This window comes from Lonchura striata, chromosome 12 (assembly GCF_050655825.1).
Source record: "Lonchura striata isolate lonStrDom1 chromosome 12, ASM5065582v1, whole genome shotgun sequence".
Taxonomy (NCBI): Eukaryota; Metazoa; Chordata; class Aves; order Passeriformes; family Estrildidae; genus Lonchura; species Lonchura striata.
Window position 1 is genome coordinate 12482024 of NC_140714.1, and position 24136 is coordinate 12506159.

At 37.4% G+C, this 24136-nt stretch overlaps 2 protein-coding genes across 18 annotated transcripts in view; one reads left to right on the forward strand and one right to left on the reverse strand.

Moving 5' to 3' along the window:
• On the forward strand, positions 1 to 11913 carry ASB14 (ankyrin repeat and SOCS box containing 14). 16 transcript variants are annotated; one of them, XM_085590579.1, is made up of 10 exons: positions 1 to 320; positions 487 to 521; positions 924 to 1137; positions 1667 to 1718; positions 2082 to 2217; positions 2314 to 2472; positions 4175 to 4420; positions 5104 to 5275; positions 6161 to 6704; positions 7475 to 11913. In XM_085590579.1, exons 3-10 carry the CDS (start codon positions 1010 to 1012, stop codon positions 7862 to 7864), a joined length of 1827 nt encoding a protein of 608 aa, XP_085446705.1. In that variant the 5' UTR covers positions 1 to 320; positions 487 to 521; positions 924 to 1009; the 3' UTR covers positions 7865 to 11913. The 16 variants fall into 16 exon arrangements, with proteins under 16 accessions (XP_085446705.1, XP_085446708.1, XP_085446706.1 ...); XM_085590582.1 differs by having other exon boundaries at positions 967 to 1137; XM_085590580.1 differs by having other exon boundaries at positions 980 to 1137.
• The window catches only part of APPL1 (adaptor protein, phosphotyrosine interacting with PH domain and leucine zipper 1), a 25618-nt gene continuing 10309 nt past the window's right edge, over positions 8828 to 24136 (reverse strand). For both annotated transcript variants that reach the window (XM_021532634.2, XM_085590576.1), the window contains 14 exons: positions 23339 to 23421; positions 23077 to 23235; positions 22133 to 22321; positions 21608 to 21650; positions 20924 to 20980; positions 20325 to 20416; positions 19595 to 19777; positions 17129 to 17178; positions 16681 to 16855; positions 16541 to 16577; positions 15073 to 15219; positions 14808 to 14858; positions 14367 to 14456; positions 8828 to 14177 (listed from right to left, as the gene is read on the reverse strand). In XM_021532634.2, the coding sequence (XP_021388309.1) occupies positions 14028 to 14177; positions 14367 to 14456; positions 14808 to 14858; positions 15073 to 15219; positions 16541 to 16577; positions 16681 to 16855; positions 17129 to 17178; positions 19595 to 19777; positions 20325 to 20416; positions 20924 to 20980; positions 21608 to 21650; positions 22133 to 22321; positions 23077 to 23235; positions 23339 to 23421 (1506 nt within the window). In that variant the 3' untranslated portion in view covers positions 8828 to 14027. The remainder of the gene's footprint in view (positions 14178 to 14366; positions 14457 to 14807; positions 14859 to 15072; positions 15220 to 16540; positions 16578 to 16680; positions 16856 to 17128; positions 17179 to 19594; positions 19778 to 20324; positions 20417 to 20923; positions 20981 to 21607; positions 21651 to 22132; positions 22322 to 23076; positions 23236 to 23338; positions 23422 to 24136) is intronic.

Consider the following 24136-nt stretch of genomic DNA (forward strand, 5'->3'; position numbering starts at 1 on the left):
CTAAAGAATTTTCTTTTTACAGTGCAATACTTACTGCTATAGGTCTGAAATTCTTATTCCTGAACTCAAAAGTATTTTTACAAGGAAGCTGGACTTTTAAATCCTTTTTTTGTTGGCACCACTTATCAGGTCAGATTATTAAACATAACTGACGTGTGTGAAAGAAACATGGAGAAAGTCCCAGAGTATCTTATGATCGGGTATTTATAGTGAGCTATTAATGGACATGGGCTCTGCAGAGATTGTTTACAATCCTGAAAATGTCACTTTCAGCTTAATAATCACTTCTTCAAAGGCTGAGATTTTCCTTCTTTCAGAAGGTGAGTAAACCCAGTATATTTTCTCAATGCATAGGAAAATTAGTAGTATATTTAGAAAGAAGAAGTAGTCTATGTACTCACTGAGGCATAATAAAATCAATTACTAGCAGTTTCTTACTGTGTATGTTGCTAATATATTTCTTTTTTGCTATATATGCAATTAGAGAGCAAGGCCTTGCAATCACAAGTTTGGTGGACCAGGTAAATTAAATTATGCAGATTTGCTATGAATTATTGCTGCCCAAATTTAAGATGTTTCTAGAATTATTCAAGCTTTGTAGTTGGCATGCTGACAACTTCCTTAAATTTCCTGTGCTCATTCATTTTGCCAAATTATTTATTAGCTTTCAGTTTTATTTATTAATTTTATTTTACCTTGCCCTGTAGTTTTGTTTTGTTTTGCTTTGTCAGACCAGCTTTATTGAAAGACAGAAGTGGAAGTTTTGATAAGGTAAAACAGATGAGAGGTTTGAGCCTAATGGAATATCTGAGATCTTGAATATGCCAAGAACAGCATGACTCCTTAAGCATATAATAGTGTAGTCATTTATTTTAAGCTGTTTCATTTCTCTTGATACTGACACAGTGTTTCTATCACTCCAGATCTAACCTGAAGATTTAACATCTGCTTCTAATTAAAAAACAGTGTTTCTGTGCAGAATTAATTCATGTGGTGCTGCTGATTTGCCATGAATAATTCTGTGTATATGGTTGATGGTGATTCTGATGAGGAAATCTCTACCCAGCGAGCTATTCAGGAAAGCTTACAAGAGAGACATAAATTTGAAACAAGCGGCAGTGCAACAGAGTTTGAAAGGTAATAAGTTATTATTTCTATTTTGGGTGTTTTCTTGGCATTACTGCAAACATTTAATAGACCTTATTTTCCTTTTTTAACTCTCTAAGTTGTATTGTGCTGACTTTGTCCCATGGATACTGGAAAGCACTGGTAGCTCACTTGTTCTGAGTCCTCCCTGAAAAAGTGTACCTGTTTCTTGGAAAATGTGAAATGTGTGAAACTTTCAGGTGATGTTTTACATCAATATGTTAATGAGTATAAGACTTTATGAAGATAGTATGTAGGTGACGTAGAAGTAGATTGGTATGGGAGCTTCCCCTCATTTTAGCATTTAAGTGTTGGCTTTTGTTTGAAAAATTCAGTGTTTACAGTATCAGGGAAAGATGAACAAAAGCAGTGTTTCAATGTGTTAACCCCTCAAAAACCAATGTAACTTAGAAAAATCTAACATATTGTCTAAATTAGAGTATTTGAAGTAAGGTATAATTATATCCTTAGCTTCACATGAATTTTTATTTCACCTTTCATTCTTGTTCTGTTTATGCAGTTTCCAGTGTACTGCAAGTAAAGAACATGGGCAGATCATTGCAGCAATTCGGACAGTTAAGTACAAACACACCACACTAAGCCTAAACCCCTGGGAATGGCTGAGGATACACTTTGGGGGTTTGATCACCTGATTTAAGTGCACCTTTCCTTTATATAGTCTTGGAAGAAGTAAGGAAACTAAAAACAAGGCATCCAAAAGCTAGCTTATTAGATAGGATCATGGAAGTGAGATGGATTCAAGTGTCACACCTTTCAAAAATTCCAGTGCTTCATCTCCTAAAATTAGAGGAAAACTCCAGGCCTTTCTTTCATAATGAGCAAGGTACCCTGGTGGGATAAATGGCACTTAATGTATTATTGCCTAAATTTTGTCTTATGATGTGTAATGGGATATGTACCTATGCTAAAATATCACAGGCCAAGAGGAGACCTTGAAGAAGTTGGTGAAGCACAGTTCTGCTTTTGAAGAAGCAGATCAGCAAGGCTGGCTTCCTGTGCATGAAGCTGCAGCACAGCTAAATAAGAACATCCTTGAAATAACTTTAAAAGGTACAAAGTCCTTCTAGTTTTCCACTAAAAAGTTTTACAAAGTAAGGTTTGATGAATTGTCCAACTTCAAATGTGTTCTGCTTTTTTGTATTTCAGCCTCCCGTGACATTACGTGGGAACAGTCCACGCTAAAAGGGGAAACTCCTCTCTTGGTGGCAGTAAGAAATTGTTTTGTGGACAATGTCCACTTTCTCCTGCTCAATGGCTGCAATCCCAATGTTAAAAATGAAGAGGGAGATTCTCCTTTAGTTATAGGTGAATACTGTTTTTAGGGGTGGAGAGGTGAGGGAATGAGGTGAGGATACAGTTACACATTTTAGGTTTTAAGGTGACATATTTGACTTCAATGCCTAAAATATTTTGCTATAAAGAGAAAAAAAAAGTTAATCTCAGCATCGAATAGGTCTGTACCTGTCTGTTTTTCTCAGATGATAATTAGCTTTCTCCATGAAGTACAGAGTGCCATCCTCTGCTTCCCTTGGCATAATTTCTGCAGTGGTGCCAGGTCGTGAGTCCTTCTGCTTCTTCATGCTACTACTGCCCTTTGTGTCTGCAGGCATAGAACATTCATATTCTCTGCCATATGGTATCTCCTTCATTGCATCAGCCTTTTTTTCTGAAAAACCTGTGGTAATTGGTTTTAATGATCCAAAATTATAGCAAACCAGCCTGATTTATCTGCAGTATGTAGAGTGCAAAGCAGTGTTTGTCCCTATTTAGATATTGCTGTCATTAGTCCAAGGATGACAAGTGAAGAAGACAGGCTGACATTCTCAGTTCGCTTCTCTTTAATATTTTGTAATTTAGGAATAAGGTCCCATAGCTACTATAGTCCTAGTATAGTCTCATACCTACATTCTTTGTGTGAATGCCACTTTAATTTGATCATGCACAAGAACTGTAATTCATGATTTCTAAAGAACAATATTTTGCCAAAATGTTTTTCAAAAGCATTCTGTGTTAATTTCCTTTGCCTCCCTCAGTTTGGGCTATGATGCCTTCGTTCTTACTGAATTCTACCTAAAAAAGGAAAGTATCTTCTCATTACCTAAATTCTAAAGGAGCACTCAAGTTTCTTGGATGATCCCATACATTTTTCTGTACTGGAAAGGTGGTTTCTTTTCCAAAAGTATTGTTAAAAGAGGAGAAAAAGGCCTATCAGTCATGTGTAGGACCCTCAGTCCATCCTTGTAAAATGGCTGTAGTTTCAAGTCAGGGCCATCTGTTTTAAAAAAATACAGTACAGAACTCCTAGATACTTCTGAAGTGTGTGGCATTAAAATGCACCATCCCCCAAGAAGGGAATGCATAGGATTTATCTAAAGCAGCCATGTAGGTTGCAGATAGTGGGGTTTCTGTCACAGAATGCTGGCACTGTTGAAGCAGCTGTGGCACTTGAAGCTGCTCAGCTTAATCTGTCCTGCTGAAGCACACTTGCTATCCTGCACAGCCTAGAAGATCAAAGAGAGGAGAGAAAGGTGTTGTCTAATGATTCCATCCACTGAAGCTAACACAAATTCCTACTTGACTTAAAAGTTCAGGCTTATTAAGCTAAGAAGGCATATGAAAGAGTCATTATAAACTTTGTTTCATATTGTGGTAACTGCTTATGGAGATTCAACAGAGCTCTGATGGCAGCTCCTGAGCACTGGGCTCTGGTGTGGTCTCCATCTAGTGGCAAGGAAAGCTGTGTTCTGTTCCATTACCAAATGCAACAGAGAGGAGAAAAATCTACAGAAAGAGAGATTACCACGAAATTATTCATTTGCATACTTAGTGCTGTCCTGTAAGCCAAGAACAGACTTGCTGATGAATTAAACCTTTGAATGTAGGGTGGCATTTCTCATTGCTTAAATAGCACTGCCAGGAGCAGTGAGCAGTCACCTAACAGCAGCCATAGTGCACAGAAAAGCACTGAATAATTATCCTGTCTGATGCTTTGCTTGCTGTCCTACAGCAATTAAACTTGATTCCCATGACATTGCCTCCTTGCTGCTACGATCTGGTGCCAGAGTGAATTTGCGCTGTGTCCATGAGAGAACTGCTCTGCATGAGGCAGCCAGACTGGGCAGGAAGGAGCTGGTACAGCTTCTCCTGGATTCGGGAGCAGATCCTGACCCCCGCAGTGGATATGGGCTCACACCTCTAGCACTGGCTGCACAGATGGGACATACTGAAATTATGGAGCTCTTACTGCAAAAAGGTGAGACTTTATTATATAGGACCTTATAGGAAGAGAAGGCTTTAGATATGCCTTCAAAAACAGCAGCAGAAGTAGCTCACCTTGCTAGAGAAAATTAAATGTCATCTACACTGAGTGTTGTTGTGATGTAGTGAAAGCCTGACAAATACCACCTGGTATAATATTAAAATAATATATTAATATTTAGTGAGTACTTATAATTTTTTTTAAATGCCCTATTATTTTCTCATATAGACAGGTCACCCTAGGGCACACTTGACAAGATATTTATTATGGGGAATTTTACATGATGGTTCAGCAGCATTGGAACTGGATTGCATGAACTCTTGGATACTGGGTGCTCTCATGTTTACAGTTACACCTGCCTGTTCTTTGTAAAGTAAAAGGATTGAAATTTATTGTTTGTAAACCAAAAGCAATTGTTTTGATGAATAAGAACCAAACCTTTTGCTGCTGCAGTTCAAGGAACAATTCTTACTGTGTTCAAAGCAATTTGGACCTTCTTGTTGTAAGGATTACATAAACACATCTAAAATCAAGGATACAACATGAAGATTTATGCCCACAGTGGTTCTATTTGGTGTAGAATAGAATTCAAAATACCATATCACTGGGTGGTTGGAGATATTAATTGCAGATTAATATTTACAGTGACTGTGAAAACCCTTGCTGCTTCTTCCCAGGTGCAGATGTTCTTTCACAGGCAATGGACTGTGCTTCTATATTATTTGAAGCAGCAGGAGGAGGAAATCCAGATTCTGTGAGTCTTTTACTAGAATATGGGGCTGATGCCAATGTACCAAAGCACTCGGGTCATTTGCCAATCCACAGAGCTGCATATAGAGGACACTTTCTGTGAGTTAATATACTTAAAAATCAAATAATAGTGACACCAGAAATATTAATTTTACTAATTTTGCCTTATTCAAAGCAGGTGGAAAATCTGTAGCTTTGTACAAGGAATTATTTTTGACTGTGTAAATATGTCTGTTCTTTGTCTGAATGTAAGAGACCAGTTAAGATAAAATCTTCATGATTTTAGGATGCACATCTTAGTCCCTCTGGTATTTCCCCATTTGTCACAAGTAGTAACACTGTTCAGTCTGATGCTGAGATTCTTGGAACATTGTCACTCCCTTTGGGCCAATGTCCCATCTCCACCCCATCAGAGAAATGTGAATGGTGAATATACTAAATAGACAGATAGTAAGGGTTATCCCTATTTTAAAGAGAGTAGGACTATTGGAAGATATTTATGCTGAAATCACAACTAACAAATGAGAAACAAGCACCTGAGTATTCTTAATTTCTGTATTAATATTTTCTGTATATTAACTGTAATATTTAAACTTAGATGTATATATTACATTATAGATTATATGTATTCATGTTATAATACATATTCTCTTCATTCCCAAATCCCTATAGGTTAAGCAATAACACTATGCTTTCAAGGAAAAATTTCTATTGAGAAGGAGTAATTAATTCCTATAGCAAGGAATGGGTTGTTCATGAATAATAATATAATATAATAATATTTTATGTGTAGTAGATGTAAAGCTAGCATCCATTGCATTGTTAGCAATTCAAGTCAATGCATGCCACGGTACTGATTTGGTATTAGACTATTCCAACAGTCATGATGAATTCTGAAGCCCAGCAACACAGATAAATTCAAAGATGAGTTAAGTGAACCAAAATGTTTAAGATTCTGAGATGCTTCTGGTTTTAAATTTTCAGAGCTCTCAAATATTTAGTTCCAGTGACTGATTTTTCTGCCATTAAAGAAAGTGGGATAAGTCCAGTTCACTCAGCAGCAGCAGGAGCACATCCTCAGTGCCTTGAGTTTCTCCTGCAGTCGGGTTTTGATGCCAATTTTATGCTGGCTCAGAGGGTTCGCAAAGGCTACGACGACCACCGGAAATCAGCCCTGTACTTCGCCGTTTCCAACGGGGATATCTGCTCAACGCAGCTGCTGCTCAACGCCGGAGCCCTGACAAACCAAGATCCCATCAACTGCCTCCAACTAGCCTTGAGAATGGGCAACTACGAGTTAATGAACCTGCTGCTCCGCCACGGGGCCAATGTCAACTACTTCTGCCGCGTGAACACCACGCATTTCCCGTCGGCTCTGCAGTACGCCCTCAAGGACGAGGTCATGCTGAGGATGCTGCTGAACTACGGCTACGACGTGCACCGCTGCTTCGACTGCCCGTGGGGCAGCGGGGACCACTCCCAGTACGTGACCGACGGCTGGACCTCCACCGTCATCAAAGACACCATGGTAAGTGTCACACGGCTGCGGGTGCTGTCCTATCGCCTTCCTAAAACTAAATGGAAAGGGGCTACATGCACTGTCAGAAAAAAGTTTTGAAGACAGTTTACACATAGAGGAATAGACAGGGTGTTAAGATTAACCAGATATTGTTATGAAGCCTAGTTCATGACGGCAAATGTTGTAAACAGTAATTTTGAATTGTGAAAATATAGCTGATGATATGCTAATGATCAGTAAGGAACTGGCTCTCCAGGGCAGTGTTGTCCATGCAGTGAAAGCAGAGATTTGCAGGTTGGCTCTCTGCATTGTCCTGTACTAGAACACCAAGACTGGAAGGCTGTTGAAAGGACCCCTGGAACTGGTGGGATAAACACTGAGCAGAAATAAGCAAACCTAAAGAACTTCCTGGAGACACTCATCAGTGTCATTGTTTCACAGTGTGTAAAGTCCATTTGAACTTAATGAACCCTTCTTTAACCTAAAAATAAGGGGATGATGCATGGACTGGGCTGGTGGATCCTCATATTAAGCACTTAAGAGTGGTATCACTTCTTTTTAAGCACCAAATGCCCAAATACACAGCTGCTTACATTTATTTTTGGATCTAGTACAAAATAACCATCTCTCAGATTTTTAGATTCTATTAGTCAGGCTTAGGCAAGCTATGGTAACCTCTCAAGTAAAACCCCGCTCAAGTAATTGTTTTTGTCCTCAGAGACAGAAGTAATTTACTGTCGTATCAAATATTATCCTACTAAATGTTTTGTTCCCATCAGTTCTGTGAAGTGATAACCTTGTCCTGGCTGAAGCACGTGTCTGGGAAAGTAGTGCGAGTCATGTTAGATTATGTTGATCATGTTAAGATTTGCTGGAAGCTTGAAGCAGTTCTCAAAGAACAAAAACTCTGGCCAGACATCCATTTCATTTTAAGTAAGCATCTGTTTACATTTTTAATGAAAACAAGCTGGTTTGGCACTGGGGCCTTTTTCCTTGGTAGCATTTTAATTTTGCTTCTCCTTTCTAGCAAACCCTCGCTCTCTGAAGCACCTTTGCCGTCTGAAGATCCGGGCATGCATGGGCCGGCTGCGCCTCCGCTGTCCTGTCTTCATGACCTTCCTTCCACTGCCAAACTGCTTGAAAGATTACATCCTGTACAAGGAATATGATCTTTATGGACAGGAAAACTTCACAGGGATCTACAACCTTAACTGTGCATAAGTATTTGTCCTGTACTTCAAATGGAATTTAATGTGCATAAGACTGTTGTGGTTTTTTCTTTTGGCATTTTCTCTCCTCTGTATATTAAGTAATGCCAGTGCTCTCCCCTCACCCCCTGAAGAAAATGGTGAGACCCTCAAAATGTAAGTATGAGTGATCCCATTCTAAGGATCTCCTGGACTATGACCTATCTGCAAGTTATGGCAACAGTATTTTAAATGCCTGGTGTGACAAGTTAAGGAAGTGTACAATACAGGGCTGCAAGCTTGCAAACTGCTAAATTAAAGCTTGTCATATGAGATACCACCACCCTCATTCCAGGGTTAAACTCAGGGTTTAGTTAAAGGTGAGGGATTTGACTAAAGCCAGGAAGGTACATAGTTTTTTCTCTTGTACTTCTTCCCTTCTCTTGACAAGAAAGTCTTTATTTGTGAAGTCCTACAGTGAAGTTCTGAAGAGCAGCTTAAGTAGTTCTTTTCCTTACCCAATAAAGCAATCCCCCATTCTAGGCAATTAAATGGGATTAAGCTTGAGAAACCTCACAGCAGGTCAAGTGACATACCCGTGTTTCATCGAGCTGGCACTGCTGAAAGTTGTGTTAGCTCTGCAGCTCCTTCTCAGGTACTGGTATGTCTCATCCACCAGTGAACCTGCACTATTCTCTCTAGAACTGGGTTCTCCTTACACAGTGCTGTCCAAAGTCAGGCTTGCAATTTTTGGAGCTTCTCTCTATAGACGTGGAGGTTAAACTTTTGGAACCCTATCATTTTAGGAAGTCTTACAGAAATCTTAGAAATACCTTCAGCATGTCTGTTCCTTCTAAAAATACTGTAAATATCAGTTCCTATTTCAGTTCTTAAAAAAGAATATCAGTTTCCTATCAGTTCTTGAAAAAGAAGTTCATCAACACATTTGGTATTAGTAGTATTTATTCCTTCATAATCAAGTAAGCATAGATTTTTTTTTCTAGTTATACATGCATCTTTATCACAGAAGTTACAGAATTCAAAATCTGCTCTTCCCCAGAAAAATCTACAAACCTTATAAAATACAAATTTAACCATAATGTGGTTATGGCCCATGGTTCTTTACATGGTGTTTATCCCATAATAAACTAACTGAGCATGTGAAGATATGTCCAATGCCCATGGGTAATGGTTGTGCTGGTAGAGCCTCTGCACTCTGTTCCTCAGAGCCCTCATGGCCCTGGTCACTGCCCCCCATGGGTCCTGCCCAGCCAGCTGCCACAGCTCCTGCTCACCTTCAGTCTCTGATTGTTGCAAAAATAGATTAAGAGCATTTCCAAGCGTTACAACTTCCTCTTGAGGTTATCTGGCTATTACTATAAAAATTAAGAGAACTGAGCTACACTTGACAACAGAGGGCTATACCTGCATGTTAGAACTTATTTTAATGGTACTTCCTGAAAGTCAGTATGATGAACAATGTAGGAGGTTTTTGCATCAGTACAAGTCTCACCCAGAAAGTTACTATAGTTAAGCTTTTATTTAAAATATAAAATGCTGACTGGAGCCCTGGCACAACAGGGTTACTTATCCATGTTTCCAAGATTAAGACACAACAATCAGAGTTGACAAAATATGCCATTGGTTGTTCTTAATACAGCTATTCAGGGAAAATGTGCAAGTCAGTCTCAAATACTGCAAAAATCACTTACACTTCACCAGAACAGGACCAATCCAGAACACCATCATAAGAATTTGACCACTCCACTCTATTATAAAAATGACCAGAAAGGTTGTACAAAAATCCTCAGCTTGCAATATAAACTTCATTAGGAATACAAGTGCATTCACAATGACACATTGACTTACTCTTGTCATGACAGCTTAGATATCACTGTGGCAGGGGTTAAAAATGGCAACTTAGTGCTTAATTAAAACAAGAAGCCTTGGGGACTAATTACCTTGCAAGAATTTTTGTAATATAGAGCAAGAGAAAGAATGTAAGGTATCAGCTTTTGCTGTTACAGTAGACAATATCTCTACTAAATTCACTAAGCAGTGGCAGTTTTCTTTCTCAAAGTGAACTATTTCCTAAATAATAAGAGACTATATTGTAGCATAGTTTTCACCACTGGCTTGTCCCAAATGCTGTGCAACTAATTAATCAGTATTTACCTTAAGCATAGACAAAATTTACCTTGATCAGTCAAATTTATTTCTTTATATTGATGTACATCAATTACAGCTTCATAAATAGCATCAGCTGTTTCACAATTTTAAGCTCTGGGTTTACATCCACATAAAGAGGAAATCTGATAGCCCTTTAGAAGGGGAATGTTTCTTAACTTTGAAATATTTACTGTTGGACAGTAAATTGTCTTGATACAATTTCAAACTCAAACAGATTAATGAAGTAAGACTATGACACGCAACTGACTTTTCACTACCTGATCATATCCAGTTAGATATGTTTAAGTAGTACATGATTTTGGCCTTGTCCTCTAGTTCAGGACTTGGCCAAATCTAGCAGTTACCACAGAGGAGTGCCAAATATAATCTGTAATGCAATAAAACACATACCCATAAGCACATTGGACATATTTGTATATTCATGCCATTACATACATAAAGGATGTATGTAGCTTGAAACAGCTGACAGCAAGACTGGCTTGGTCTGCAGTGTGTAGATCTACACAGTGTAACGAGCTTTATATCCTCTTATTTAAGGGATAGAAGTTTGCCAGTAATTATGAGGCTGCAATTAGCAACAGAACAAGTTAGTCCTGAACAACACTGCCAATTCAGTACCTACATGAAGTCACTTCAAAATCATGGACTTGAAAGATTATTTTCAGAAGTGACTGAAGTAATAGTAGATGCACATGAAGCTAACTACAGCTTCAGCCAAAAGTGCTTGAAAGATCAGGTTGTGAGTAAAAGGCAGTAGGAAATAATAAACAGGAGAGTTTATTTAATCTCCTGTAAATTAGGAAAGGAAACCATCTAGTAGTTTAGTTACAATAATAAAATACTCTGGTGGTGGAATTCTACCACAGCAGTTCCCAGCAGACCATGAGGTGTTCCTACTAAAAGTTATATACTCTCATGGAAAATAGCAAGCATCATTCTGATTTTTTTTTTTTTTTTTAACAACAAAGCTGTTTTCTAATGAAGTAGCTCTAAACGTTATAGGAAAAAAGGTCATGTATGAAACCTCAGCAGCTGTTTTTGCCTTGAGATAGTTTTAATTACAACTTCTGTGATCCTCCTTAGGCAAAGCTCAGTAATTCTCACTCCCCTGCTAACCCAATTGCCATTCCAGTCTGACTTCCCCAGCTCTGCTGACATGCCCTTTGCTCTTGTAGCTTTCATCATTATCCCAGATGATTTTACACTTTCTTGCTCATTTTACACCAGTGAAACTCCTCTAAATAAGCTAACAACTCCTACATTTCATTCATGCATATCAATCTATTAGTGGTTAAGATGAGAATCATCCAACATAAGCAAAATGTATTTCACTCCTAGTCTGTCTTAGAAAGCTACATTTAATGGCAGATATGGAAAGCTTGAAAAGCAAATGGAGTAATTCCAATATTTATTGCTAAAACCAAAAAATCCCATTTGACAGTAAATTCACCTGCCAACTTTATTAGCCTTTCTTCCTCATCTTTGCAGATTTATATCTATGAGTAATGGTGTATTTTTTTGAAAAATACAGTAATTCTATTTTCTGACATTTCTTCAATAAGGCTAATGCAAAACAGGCTGCACATCAGAAATGCTTTTTCATGAGAGTGCTTGTCTGTTATTTGTCCTCCCTCTGGAGCCTGGGCTACTGCAGCTCCAGTGCTTAACACAATTAGACCTTCTCTGACAAGCTGAGGACTGGATTCTAGACACTAGAGACAACTGATTGCAGAGGCTTCCTGTGCTGTTTCCAAACTGCTTCATCCTCAGTAAATACTTGAGAAAGATACAAGTAAGACATAGTAACCTTGAGCTACCCTGTGATATTATTTGATAGGAAACAAATATCAGTAAATAAAAACAAACACAAACAAATATGAACTGGAATAATCTGCAGAGTCAAACTGCCCTGCCATTGTGTAAGCCTTGATTTAAGCACATAAAGGGAAAAAAATTGATTTGGTGCCTCTCTGTACAGTTTTGTTGGCAAGAATAATAATAGTCTCTTAAAAATGGGAGCTGAGAATAGAAGCCTAGATATGAAATAAAAATGCCACTGTCTTTCACAAGAAGTCTCAGGCTGGTGTGGTCCATGTGGCACTGTGCTAGCTAAATCCAGCCACAGGGCAATAGTATGTGACCTAACTGGGCAACAGCAAACACAGATATTTCTACAAGTGACTGGCTACTCTGGGGATGAAAATCACCCTGGAAGAGAATCTGGTAACAAACTCAGGAAGAGAACCTGGCAGCTCTCTGTTCCTCAGCCTCCTCCACTCCTTTTTCAAGGCAGAGCCCTTTGGTGGCTGTGCCAGCCCCTGTGGTGTAAAACCTCTGCCCAGAGCTTCTGCAGCTCCAGCTGCCTCTGCTCCTGCCCAGGCACTGCTGCCCTTCTCTCCTGTCACAGGAGCTGAGGCCACCAACCCCTGCACCAAGTCCCATCTCCAGCACCAAGGGCAGGAGGAGGCTTTGGCCAATGCAGGGCACACCCATGAGTTACAAGAGCCCTCTGTGCACCTACAGCCATCCAGCAGACACAACCTGAGATTCCTAACTTACTTGATCAGCACTGAACAACTCTGGCTAGGAAGGGCTGGGCCACCACCAGCTGCTGAGGAGATACTCTGAAAATTGCTTCCATTCCTGAACACCAGAAATGCCCTGCAATGAACTCATAACTGTTATATTATAACTTGGAATATAAGTATATTCTCTTCTCTCTACATATCCTGTTATTTTCATGCCACTATTAGCTATTTTCTGTTCCTCTGGATTTTAATATTTATAGTAATTAGTGCAAAAATAAATATTTCTCTTCAAACAAGATTTCTCTTCTGGTTCAAAAGGTGAATGCACATCTAATACTATACAAAATAAATATTACACAGGGTATGGAATATGGAGTGCAGATTATAAGCTGTAAACAGACACCACTTTGAAAAATGCTTTCCAGAACTGACTCTAGGATGTAGGATTGGCATCATCTCTTACTTCAGAACTGATAAACTCTGTTCACAAAACCATAAAAAGACTAAAGAGCCTCAACTCATTTCCAGTAGATGTAGTGTACTAGCAGCAAGGCATTTACATATGCAGAAGATTTTCATTTGATGGAATTCAAGATGTTCCTGCAACTCTAAGCATGTTTTATAAAAATGAACTCAAAGGTTTACAGCTTTTTAATCCAAGTACTGGGGAAAACCAAGAACATGGCACTTGTACTACAAGGCTATATACATGACTCATAATTTGATGAGGAATGCTTTTCCTCATGCAACAAAGTTCAACTGCATCTCCTCAGCTCTTATCTAGGTCTGACAGTATCTTTTTCTCCTGTTGAAATAAGTTTTTTTGGCATTGTATTCACCAAAAAAAACAAAATCAAGACAGTATCATACTGTGCAAAATGAAACAAAAAAGATCCTTCTGTTTAGAACTATTGCACATCTCATTGATGCTAATGGGGATCCTTCTTTCTAAATCTAAGAACAGGTATGTGCAGCAAACTGGGTAAAGCTTAGCACTATCTTATTTGGACATTCACTTTTGTTTCCAGCAAGGTGTTTTCCATACTGCAGTGTAAAGAACAAATTTCAGTGTTACTGCTGAAGGCCAACGCTTTTTCAGGTTTGCTTCCAAAGCAGTCAACTGCACAGAGGTAAGTGGAGAAAACACCCACGTTTTTTACCATACTGCAGAGAAGCCTTGAGAAAAGATATGTTTGTAATACACATGGCAGCATCACCATGCTTCATCTGGCATACAAGAGAAATTATACTGACAGGAAATAGAAATCACTTAACTGAGAAAGAAAAATCAAGGCATAATAGGGTCTATATATTGTGAAGTCTTTTCTATAACATGACAGACCCTCCACCTACATTTCACCTCTTGTAGAACTTGTGCCATTTCACCAGATATATTAATGATTCCAATTTTAATGAAGCAGGCAACCTTAGGCTTCAGATTCTCTCTTCTTCTTTCCATCTTCTCCTAAATCACTGTCTTCTGACTGGCTGCTGCTAAGGACTACAAACTGTCCTTCTGTGCTGCTCTGGTTGGATCTGCTGGAAGCTGCTATCAACCGGCTCTGCTCCTCCAAGTCCTAAGTTGAGATGGGGGTTGAGAAATCAGAAAAAGAGTATTACCCTTAAAGCCATCTGCATTGGACACAGGATACCATTACTATGATTTCTAAATGATTTATCAATACTATCAGTGGACAGCTTTGGACAAAACTGCAAAAGAAAGTAAGTATAAAAAACCTAATATTAAGAAATAATGATGAAGGTACCTTCTCAATTTGCTTTTGTTTATTCAGTTCTTTTTGCTGTTTCTCTTTGACTCTCTCTATTTCCTTCTGCTTTTCTGAGGCTTTTCGATCCTAAAGGGCAAAAATGTAAATAAAGTCAGTAACAGCCTGAGATGTTTGAGACACTACTGATTAATATGAGCTTGCTCAAGACTGTGACATCACTGTTTTGATTATTCTGCTTTTAAAGGACTGGTATGGTTGTTAGAAATAGCAAAATTAATCCTATATTGAATATTGTTCTACAATAGATATTGGTCAGTCTTTTCATTTGAATTTAAATTCTAGGAAAAAAGTTCCTTAAAATATACAACAGCATTGCTGCATCTAGAAGCATCTTGCAGAATACAATCTATTACACATATTTAAATATACCCCCTTCCTTCCATTCCCCAGCATCCTTTGCCCCGAAAAGATTCTTACCAGTTCTGCATGTAAAGCTATCTGTTTGGCCAATCCAACAGAGTCACAAATCTAAACACAAAACAGATGGAAATAATTAAAAATGCCTTTAAATTTAAGCCAGTATCCCAAATTAAATACAACAGCACATGAAAGCATTTGCAGGCACTTAAAATGACAGGTTTAACTTTTTCAGTATCTAAAAAATGCCTTAAAACAGTTTGAATGGATCTAGCATCTTGAATCCATATTCACAACTGATACAAGTCACAACCATCACCAATACCTTTTCCCCTTCATTATTTGATTCAAATATATAGCAGATGGAAGTCTGGCGGCTCTCCACTCTCCCTCCCGAGGTTCTAAGCACAAATCCAAACAGGCGCTTATTCTCCTGGTGTGTAGCATACAGCACTACACTGGGCAAGGGAAACTGCCAAAAGGATCAGATAGGGAGAGATTAAAACTGATTCCAAATATTTGCCACACGAGGTTTCAATACACTGCACAACCACTGCACAAGAAGTTACCTGACTAAATGTAATTACAAACCACAAATAGACAGCAAGGACTAAATTATTCCAAAGACAAGCAAATGTCAAAAAACACACTCCGTGTGAAAAAAAAGGACTACATTTGCAGTGTGAGTCAGTCATCTTCCTAAAAGTGCATACACTCCTGTTTTGTTTTAATCATTCATTATAGTTACATTTGTGACTAAGCTTTCAATATTTAGTTCCATGTAAAGGCACTACTTCTCAAAAACCTTTATTGCAATTAGCTTAGTTCTCCTCAATTATATAAGCAAGGAAAAAAAACCAAAACCAACCCATACAAATCACATACCCTCATTAGTTTGTTATAAGAAAACTGTTTTGCGTTCTTATTCATAAAAGAGGTTGGACTTCAAAAATCTTTTTATCTTTTTAAGACTCATCAAACAATGAACTTAAAAATTCTCAGAGTCCCTGCCACAGCTGCTATAAGCTGGTAGGATGAGTTTTCCTGGAATTAGATATGTGCATTTAGTATATGGGACATACTCTCAGTTGATGTATCTCACTTAAAAAAGGTGACAGCTTTGGAGCATTTTTGAAATTAACATCAAACTTTAAATATCAAGATATTTTTCCATGCTCAAGATTTTCTTTTATGAAAATGAAAGCAATTCAGAGCTTCCAAAAAATTGATTGTTTTTAAAACCACAAAATCTGACAGACCATAAATTATGCATAAAAAGGGGAAAAGGGAAGAGTTTTGAAATACGATGAATGAAGACTGCTATTACTAAAGAATTAAGCTGGCCTTATTTGATATCCTAACAAGAATTCCACTTACTCCTGTCAAATGCATTTTTTATAAAGAAGTAGAAAAACAAGAAACCATTCAACACCCTCAAGGCAATTATGCATTAAAAACAAAATCCCAAAACAAACAGAGAAACCAAACAGCAAACAAACCCTCTTGGACTTCAGAACTAATGAGACTCCATCATTAATGTTCTCTCTTTAATATTTTACCCTTTCAGATCACAGGGGGAGGGGATTTTCAAAAGCCAATTTGACCCATTGAAATCACTCCCCTAAACCTGATTTGCAAGTGTTTCTAAATGTCTGCAGTGGTCTCCTAATAGCACTGGAAATTTGGCTGGAAATCTCATGCTATCAGTGATTTTTGCTATCATCTAATAATAACATTTTTAAAGTAAAAGAATTACATTGCTGGGTATTTATTTAAAATGCAAAGTTACTTACTCGTAGTCTTGTAACTTGTGTCTGTGGATCAATTAACCTAAAAATTTGTTTTTAAAGACAAACCAGAAAGTAAATTTTACCAAAGTGAAAGAAGATCATTCTGTAAATAAACATCAATAGAAGTCAGGAAGCAAACTTACTTTAAACAGTCACAAGTGACTAACAAGTGTGACTCTGTCATCCTGAAAACGTTGTGGATGGCGCGAGCTGCGAGTATTTGACGCATTGTTTCATAAACAACATCTGGGCTTTCATCAGACCTCACTTCCATAGAGCCAAGAAATCTTACAATAAATAACTGATGAAGAATTGAATCTAAGAAAAAAAAAAGTATTGAAAAAAACTCCATTTTGGGTTTCCCATTCAAAACCAAAGGTGGATTGCAGTCAGGAAAACTTCAAACTCCTCCTAACTTGGAAAGAGATTGCTCCTATTCAGCAATTAGAGGTGCAGTTACTACACAACTTTGCATTTGGTTAATGAATACAAAATATGATGAAAACGAGATGATGAATACAAGAGATGAAAACAGAACTACAATTGTCAAAACTTATTTTTATTTTGCATTGAAGTGAAATTTTGTTTTACCTTCTGTTTCAGGTTTTGAGCCTCCAGATTCACCAAAAGGGTTTGTGCGTCTATCAAAAATGAAAACATTAAAGCAGGAGTCAGATGACAGGAACCATTCATGGATAGTGCAGTAGTCTCATGCTGTGTCAAATACCAATGTGTAATGAGCTCACAAACTTGTCATCTGGAGGAATAATATATCAGGAACTATGAGGAAAAGCAATTCTATCAGGAGTGAGACATAACTTGCTGTATTTGAGGTTCCACATTATGGGGAAAATACCAGGTATTATTGTCCTATTGCTGCCATAGGAAGTTTTGCTCACTTTTTTTTTTTTTTTTTTTTTAAATATTTGAATTAAGCTCAAACCAAAACCTTGGTAATGTTTGAAAAGCTATAGTTTTAGGGGAGGAAATGTCACAGAACAGCTTCAGGAAGCACAGCCAAAAACCAGGCCCTTTCAGTACTCCATAGGAGCACCCACTTCTCATCACTGTCAAGGTGTTGAATTACTTACTCAAGAGAAGCCCCAGGTTTGTTTCAAATGCAGCTTTCTCAAAACATCATGGGGTTTTACTCCTAGAGAGTCAAGAGAAACATGGCTATTTCTGGCTCTCAGAGACAGAATTACTATCAGTTACAGAGAAAAGTGAAAATACTCTAGGCTTCCAACTCTGCATTTTTCAAAAACAGTAAAGGAATAAGCATAGGAAATAGAGACATTTTATTTAATATTTGTAGAGGAAATTACCCATTCTCTTTGGCTGATTGGTAGCTGAAAAGCTACTGGCAAGGGTTCAATATAGTTTTAATTAGTTTTTTTATGGGATTAATCAAAGTATTACCTTGAATAGTTAGTGTTCTAAAAACAAATTTCAGAAGTATGAGAAAAAAAATTGTTCAGTTACTCAAACTGACTGCCATATTTTATCAATTATCAGAAATGCTTTAACTAAGAGATATCTAGTTTAAAGTAATAATTTTTTTCTAGATTGAAGCCAAGATGGCATAACTACAATGTTTAGATAACATGGACTCAATCAAGAACCATCTCATTAAAGGCTGACCTGTGTAATTATAGTAAAAGCAAATTCTTTCTACCAGCATCTTCTATTGCTCAGACTTTTCTTGTTGTTTAATATTAAACTGGAACAGTAAGTACAAAATCTCACAAAATCTATCAAAAGGCAAAAATAAAACTTAAATATATGTCATCAGGATCAGAAACCAAGAAAAGTACTTCTTTTTTAATAACAAACATGTTACCTATCTGTACAAACACTGCAGTTCTTTATTGAAGGCAATGGTTAATTGAAAATACTGAGCTCAACTGTATCATTTCTGCTATGAAAAATATTTTCTAAACGAGAATTATAACTGATGACATCACAGAATATTCTGAGTTGGAAGGGACCCCCCAAGGATCATCGAGTCCAACTCTCCAGTGAAGGGCCCATACAGGGACTGAATCCACAGCCTTGGTGTTAGTGGGATCCTGCTCTGACCAACTGAGCTACACCAGGCTCCCACAGGAGCTCAGCCAAGTCTTCAGCTTTGCACTTCCTGCTATACAGTTCAAGTCTATTTTAAATCAGTGTATTATGAAAGATCTAGTTGGCCACCTGCTTATCCTGCTGTACCAAGCAACAATGAAAAGAAAACTGTGGAAAAAAGGAAAAAATAGTTGCGTGTTTATAATTTCAACTCTTGTGATGTAATTCAAAATTCAAATATTTTCCTAGAGGCAGGGGGATATAACACATATTTGTGACAAGAATCACATAAATCAGTTTTAATCTCTTTTAGCTGCTTTTGTTATTAAGAGCAGCTGGATCTGCAAATACATTTGGTTCATATCTGAATTCTATAGATATAGCTCTAGAAATGCAGTGATGATTTACATGTCTTTGGTTTTTAGTCCATCTCCCACTCAAATAAGACAACAAGTAGGAGAAAATGCTTTTATGTTTTGGATGAACTCTTAAGATGATTTGAACTTGTTTGTATGTGAAATTACTCTAGAAGCCTAGACCATTTTCACTCACCTTTCAGCTTAAGAGGAGTGTCATCGTATGCCATCATCACCTGGAGGCAGGGCTACCAAATTTCTCTTGAGTTTCCAAGAGGAAATAACCCAAGCTGCTGGGTGAGCAAGCAATAGGAAAGGAAAATACTTTGTGAAACCAAAAGTTTAAAATAAATCAATAAATAAAAGCATTGGCTGTTAAAGCAAGAAAAGCTGCTGCAAAATAGAAAACTACACCTTGACACTAGTGATGTAATTAAGCCTTTTTGTACAATTCCATTTAACAGTTTAACAAATTGTTTTGCTCCACTGGCCACTACAAAATTTGTGGCATCAGTCAGGAAAAAGGCAATGTGTGTGCTGGAGCTGCATCTTAAATGTGGTTTTCTTGTTTGTATGTTTTTGAATTAGTAACGTTAACTTTAGGGATTTTTTTCCTTCTCTCTACATTTCCTACCTGCCTGATTGCCCTGATGACTTTGCTTGGCCAGGCAGATCTTCACTGACTGGAGATATTATGTCAAATTGGATGGGAGTGTCAGGGGCAACAAGGGAATCCAAGGAAAGTGCTGAGAGAGTTGCTGAGTCAGATCCCAGTGACCCTGAGCTGCTGGTACGAGCTGCAGGAGGACGAGATTGTCTACAACAAAACCAAAAAGGCAAAGTTAGGGTATGTCAGTTCAGGTTGGTTGGTAATGAATTAAACCATACAATATTCCAGACCTTAGATATAAAACAAAACAAAAATAACCTGCAGATCGAGGTATAGCAAACAAATCTATGTACCTAGTCAAATTTCAGAAAGTTACTACTTCCATTAATAAATGCATCAGATTGATTTAATACCAATATATAATCACATATTAAGTATAATACAATCTGAGGTCTGCTTCCAGGAATTGTACATATGAAGAAAAATCTCATCAAGAAATCACACAACAAAACAGATATGATGAAACCAAGGTGTCCACCAGCTGGAATTAGGATTACTTGTAACAATGGATGCTCAGTAGTGCTCCAGCAGTGAAAGGCGTGTTCAGGAAATTTTCCTCTGGCCTATCCAAGATTTAGTTCTGATCACAAAAACATTTGTAGGTTTGTTAGGCTTTTTTTTTTTCCCCTGGAACTTTATCCAGGATTTTCTTTTTATATGTGCACCTCAAATGGCCTCTGGTTGCTTCACTTACACAGCTGGCCTCATGCTCTCGTGCCTCTGCTGAAAGGAAGGAGAAGGAGTGACAGCCTCCAGAGCCGACTGGTTCACACGGGCAGCAATCTCCTGCAGCAGAGATGGGAAAAAATAACTGAAAACACTTTTCTCAAAATAAAATTTTAGATTTTATTTATATGCGACTGGGAAAAGTTATAAACTCAACCCTTCATGAGAATCTAGCATTCTTAAATTTTCACTAACACATCTCTAGCATTTTCTTCCAATTTTTCTTCAAACACATAACCTGATGTTAACTTTCTCAATTTAAATGAACACATATCCCTTAAAATACTGCCAGTGCTAATAAAAGGCAACAGAGAAAAGCTCCAATGATAACTCTGGCAAAATAGGCAAATGTAGCCAGGAAAATCAATGGAAGAATCTTACTGGAGAAATGCAGCCCTCAACTGTGAACTAAAACCCATGAAGACACACTTCATATATAGATACATAAAACAGTTTTTATTGGGCCAATTCCCCTAATTTAGTAAGCAAAAATCATTATTTAAGTTTGTATCAATATGAACTTACTTTATAAATATAAAATTCATAACTATATATTTTAGTAGTTACCTCAGGATTTTCACTTAGATATATCTGCTTAGATATGTTGTTTATGGTGCAAATCCACTGAAAAAGAGGAAGAAAAAAGAAAAATTAATCTGTTACGTTTTCTAAACAAACTTGATTGAATACCTGAGTTGCTAGTTTCAACACTTTTTCTACTTTCTTTGTAAATTCAGGGAGCCAAATATTCTGCACACCCAGCTTGTTATTAAATTTACTGCCACCCGCACACTGCGCCATACATTTCAAGATTTTATTCACAAAAATTAATTTAGTTATACTACAACTAAAGAAAGTTTAACTCACAACTCTAAGAAATTAAAGGAATTAAGGAATTAAATCCTCATCAGGATTCTCTGTTCTTTATTCTGTGCTACATTGTTTCCTCACAACATTATAAAAATTCAATTTGGCTTTTGTGGAATTTGCTCATTTCTTGTATCTGCAAGCTAGAATCTGCTTTCTCTCTCTGCTCTGGAAAACAATTTGCTCCTGTTCTGGTTTTTCAACTTTTATCTGAAGGAGGAAACTAACATTAACAGTAAGATAAACACCATGTTACTAACAAAAATAATTTATTAATAAATAGAAACAGAAAAAATTGCAGTATGCATTTTTTTTTGTTAGGAATGTCTTCTTTCTGTGCAGCAGAAAATCACTGGGCTCCAGGCACACCTCCTATAAGCTTACCTCTTCATAATCTTTTTTACTTTCTGCCTGCAAGATTGATGACCTGAAAGAAGAGAATAGAAAACACAGTTTTGTGTCTCTAAAATGTCTCACAAATACAGTCAGGCAAGAAATTACATTTTCATATTTACACTTTGAACAAGCTATGAAAGGCTGAAGATTGTGTTTATGCTGAGTGCAGTCAACATTTAATTAGGATGGGGAGGAACCTATGCTTTCCTTTCAACAGGAAACAGAAAAGCAACACAACTCTAATTGTATCCATATAATACTTAAATATTCACAAAAAGCAATGTGTGATTGTCAACTAATTACCATAATCTTATTATGAAATACTACTGAGCTACATTATAGAGTTTGTAAACAAAAATCCAGTTAACACAGTTAAAAGGATATCCCAGATTTTGCTTCTAAATATCCACAGAATATAGCTAGTTAACATCTGGACAAAGGCAGACCATATTTTTTTCCCTAATTATTGAGTCCAGTACTTCTTACAAGAACCAGCAATGTAAGACCACTCACTTTTTACCATCAAAAGATGTTATCTGAAAACAGTACCGCCTGTCCTCACAGTCCACAGCCATCACTGAGCAATTGTCTATGTCCATGACAAGTCCCCCAGCCACATCTCCTCTTGCCTGGCTCATCAGATTTCCACCTTGAGTGAAGTAAAACTGTCTCTCCCAACTGGAAGACACCAGCCCTGTCTTACTAAAAGATAAAAAGAAGCCCTCAGTTAGCCTCTCTTTTTGCTCACTCTATAATATTAGTTGCTGCAATTGTGTTCTAATACAGAAATTAATGCTTCATTCAGTAAATATTTTATTTTAACTGTTGTTGTAAAAGTAATCAACCTTTTTTTTTTTTTAATTCCTTGGATCTTATTATATAAATTACAGTAAAAAAATGTAAATGTTACAACTTTTTTTTAGTAGCTCTGAAAAACAGCTGTGGGACTTCCTTAGAGGCACAGCTCCCTCCTGTGGACAATGAGCTGCACGGAATCCAGAAGCTCTTTCCAAAGGTATTTTGGTTAACAGAGTGTTTTGCCTTGTTTAGATCAAAATTACAATGTTTTATTAGTAATTTAAATCCCAAAGCTATAACAGACACTTCCAGAACAATCCTGATAGATAGAATCTTGTTACTTCCCAGTTAGGATGCAGAAAATTACACTCTCAAACCTTTTTTTTTTTTTTTAAACTGTGAAAATTCAGTAAAATTTAGACTAAAGTCAGAATAATTATGCTTTGCGTCTGAATGAGATTATGTCAGCGTAACAATTAATTTAATACTAACTAGGTGAAGAAGGCCAAAGAAAGAAACAGAACAGCTCTTATGTGATGTATTCAGCTACATATATAAAACCAGCATAGCTAACATCTAAAAAAACTTTCTGGCTTCTTTAATTAAATTTAATTTAAAATTAAATACTGTGGAATTTTTAAATAACAAGTTACTCTTACTTTCTTGCATTGAGATAGCCAGCTTTCCGTGTTAGGTTCCTATGGGCAGGAAATTTGGTAGGATCAGGATCAGGCAAATACAGTGGATCACTGGCTACTTCCAAGTCCTCTATAGTTTGTTGCATGTTTTCTACTTCACAATCCATTTCCCTGCGAACACTAAGATAAAAAAATGCGTTATTAACAAAGATAATTTATTAAGAAGTAGAAATATAAAAAAATAATTTTCATAAAAGTTCAAAATTCAACAAAGCCAACTTACTTCTGTACACTTGTGCCAATATTGGTCAAAAATTCTTCCAGTTGCTCAGTAAGATTTTCTGAACCCATTTTAAAAAAGCTTATCTTTAAAGAAAAAAGGATGAAAATGGAGAATTTAGTCATTAATAAAACTACACTAACAATTAACAGATTAAGTCATAGGAGGCTCAAGTTTATCAGAAAAATCTGTTTTCATCCCTCATTCCCATCAAAGCCTCTTACTAAAAGCAGCAGAATGTGTGTTTGTGGCTGCAGGTGAAGGCTGCTGCTGGCACTGCAGTGGCATTTGTGTCACAAGGACGTGAACAGAGCTGCCTGGAGGAAATACAGAAGCACACAGGAACGGCCCTGGAAACACTCCCAAGGACTCTGTCCCTTTTCAATGCCACCATTCTGCTAACTCTTGTTATGGGAGGGTTATTTGGGGCACATAGGAGAGAACCTGTGAGGATTTGTCCAGGGCCATCCACAGGTAACTAACAATATGTATTTTAAGCACAGGGTACTCCATAATGGACCAGAAAATCTGCCACAGCTAAATTGAGGTTACAACAGGAAGCCCTGGGACATGGCCCCGCCCTTCTGCTTCTTAGAACCAGAGCACCAGGTTGCACTTACTTTACTGCACAAAACATGCAGAACTTGGCTCTTAAATACAAGCTGAAAAGTTTTAAAAGAAAGCAAGAGTTCTTGCCTTTGGAAAGCTTTCAGACAGTGTGCAGAAGTTGATTTCTACTCAGGTCACTGTAGCAGTGCCAGATGCTGGAAAGCTTGACTTGCAAAAAACCCAAAGCTCATG

Coding starts and splice junctions, on each gene's coding strand:
- ASB14 (XM_085590579.1), top strand. CDS start 1,010: ATGAATAATTCTGTGTATATGGTTGATGGTGATTCTGATGAGGAAATC. Junction 5,276..6,160: donor GCATATAGAGGACACTTTCT/GTGAGTTAATAT, acceptor TTAAATTTTCAG/AGCTCTCAAATATTTAGTTC. Junction 6,705..7,474: donor CCGTCATCAAAGACACCATG/GTAAGTGTCACA, acceptor TGTTCCCATCAG/TTCTGTGAAGTGATAACCTT.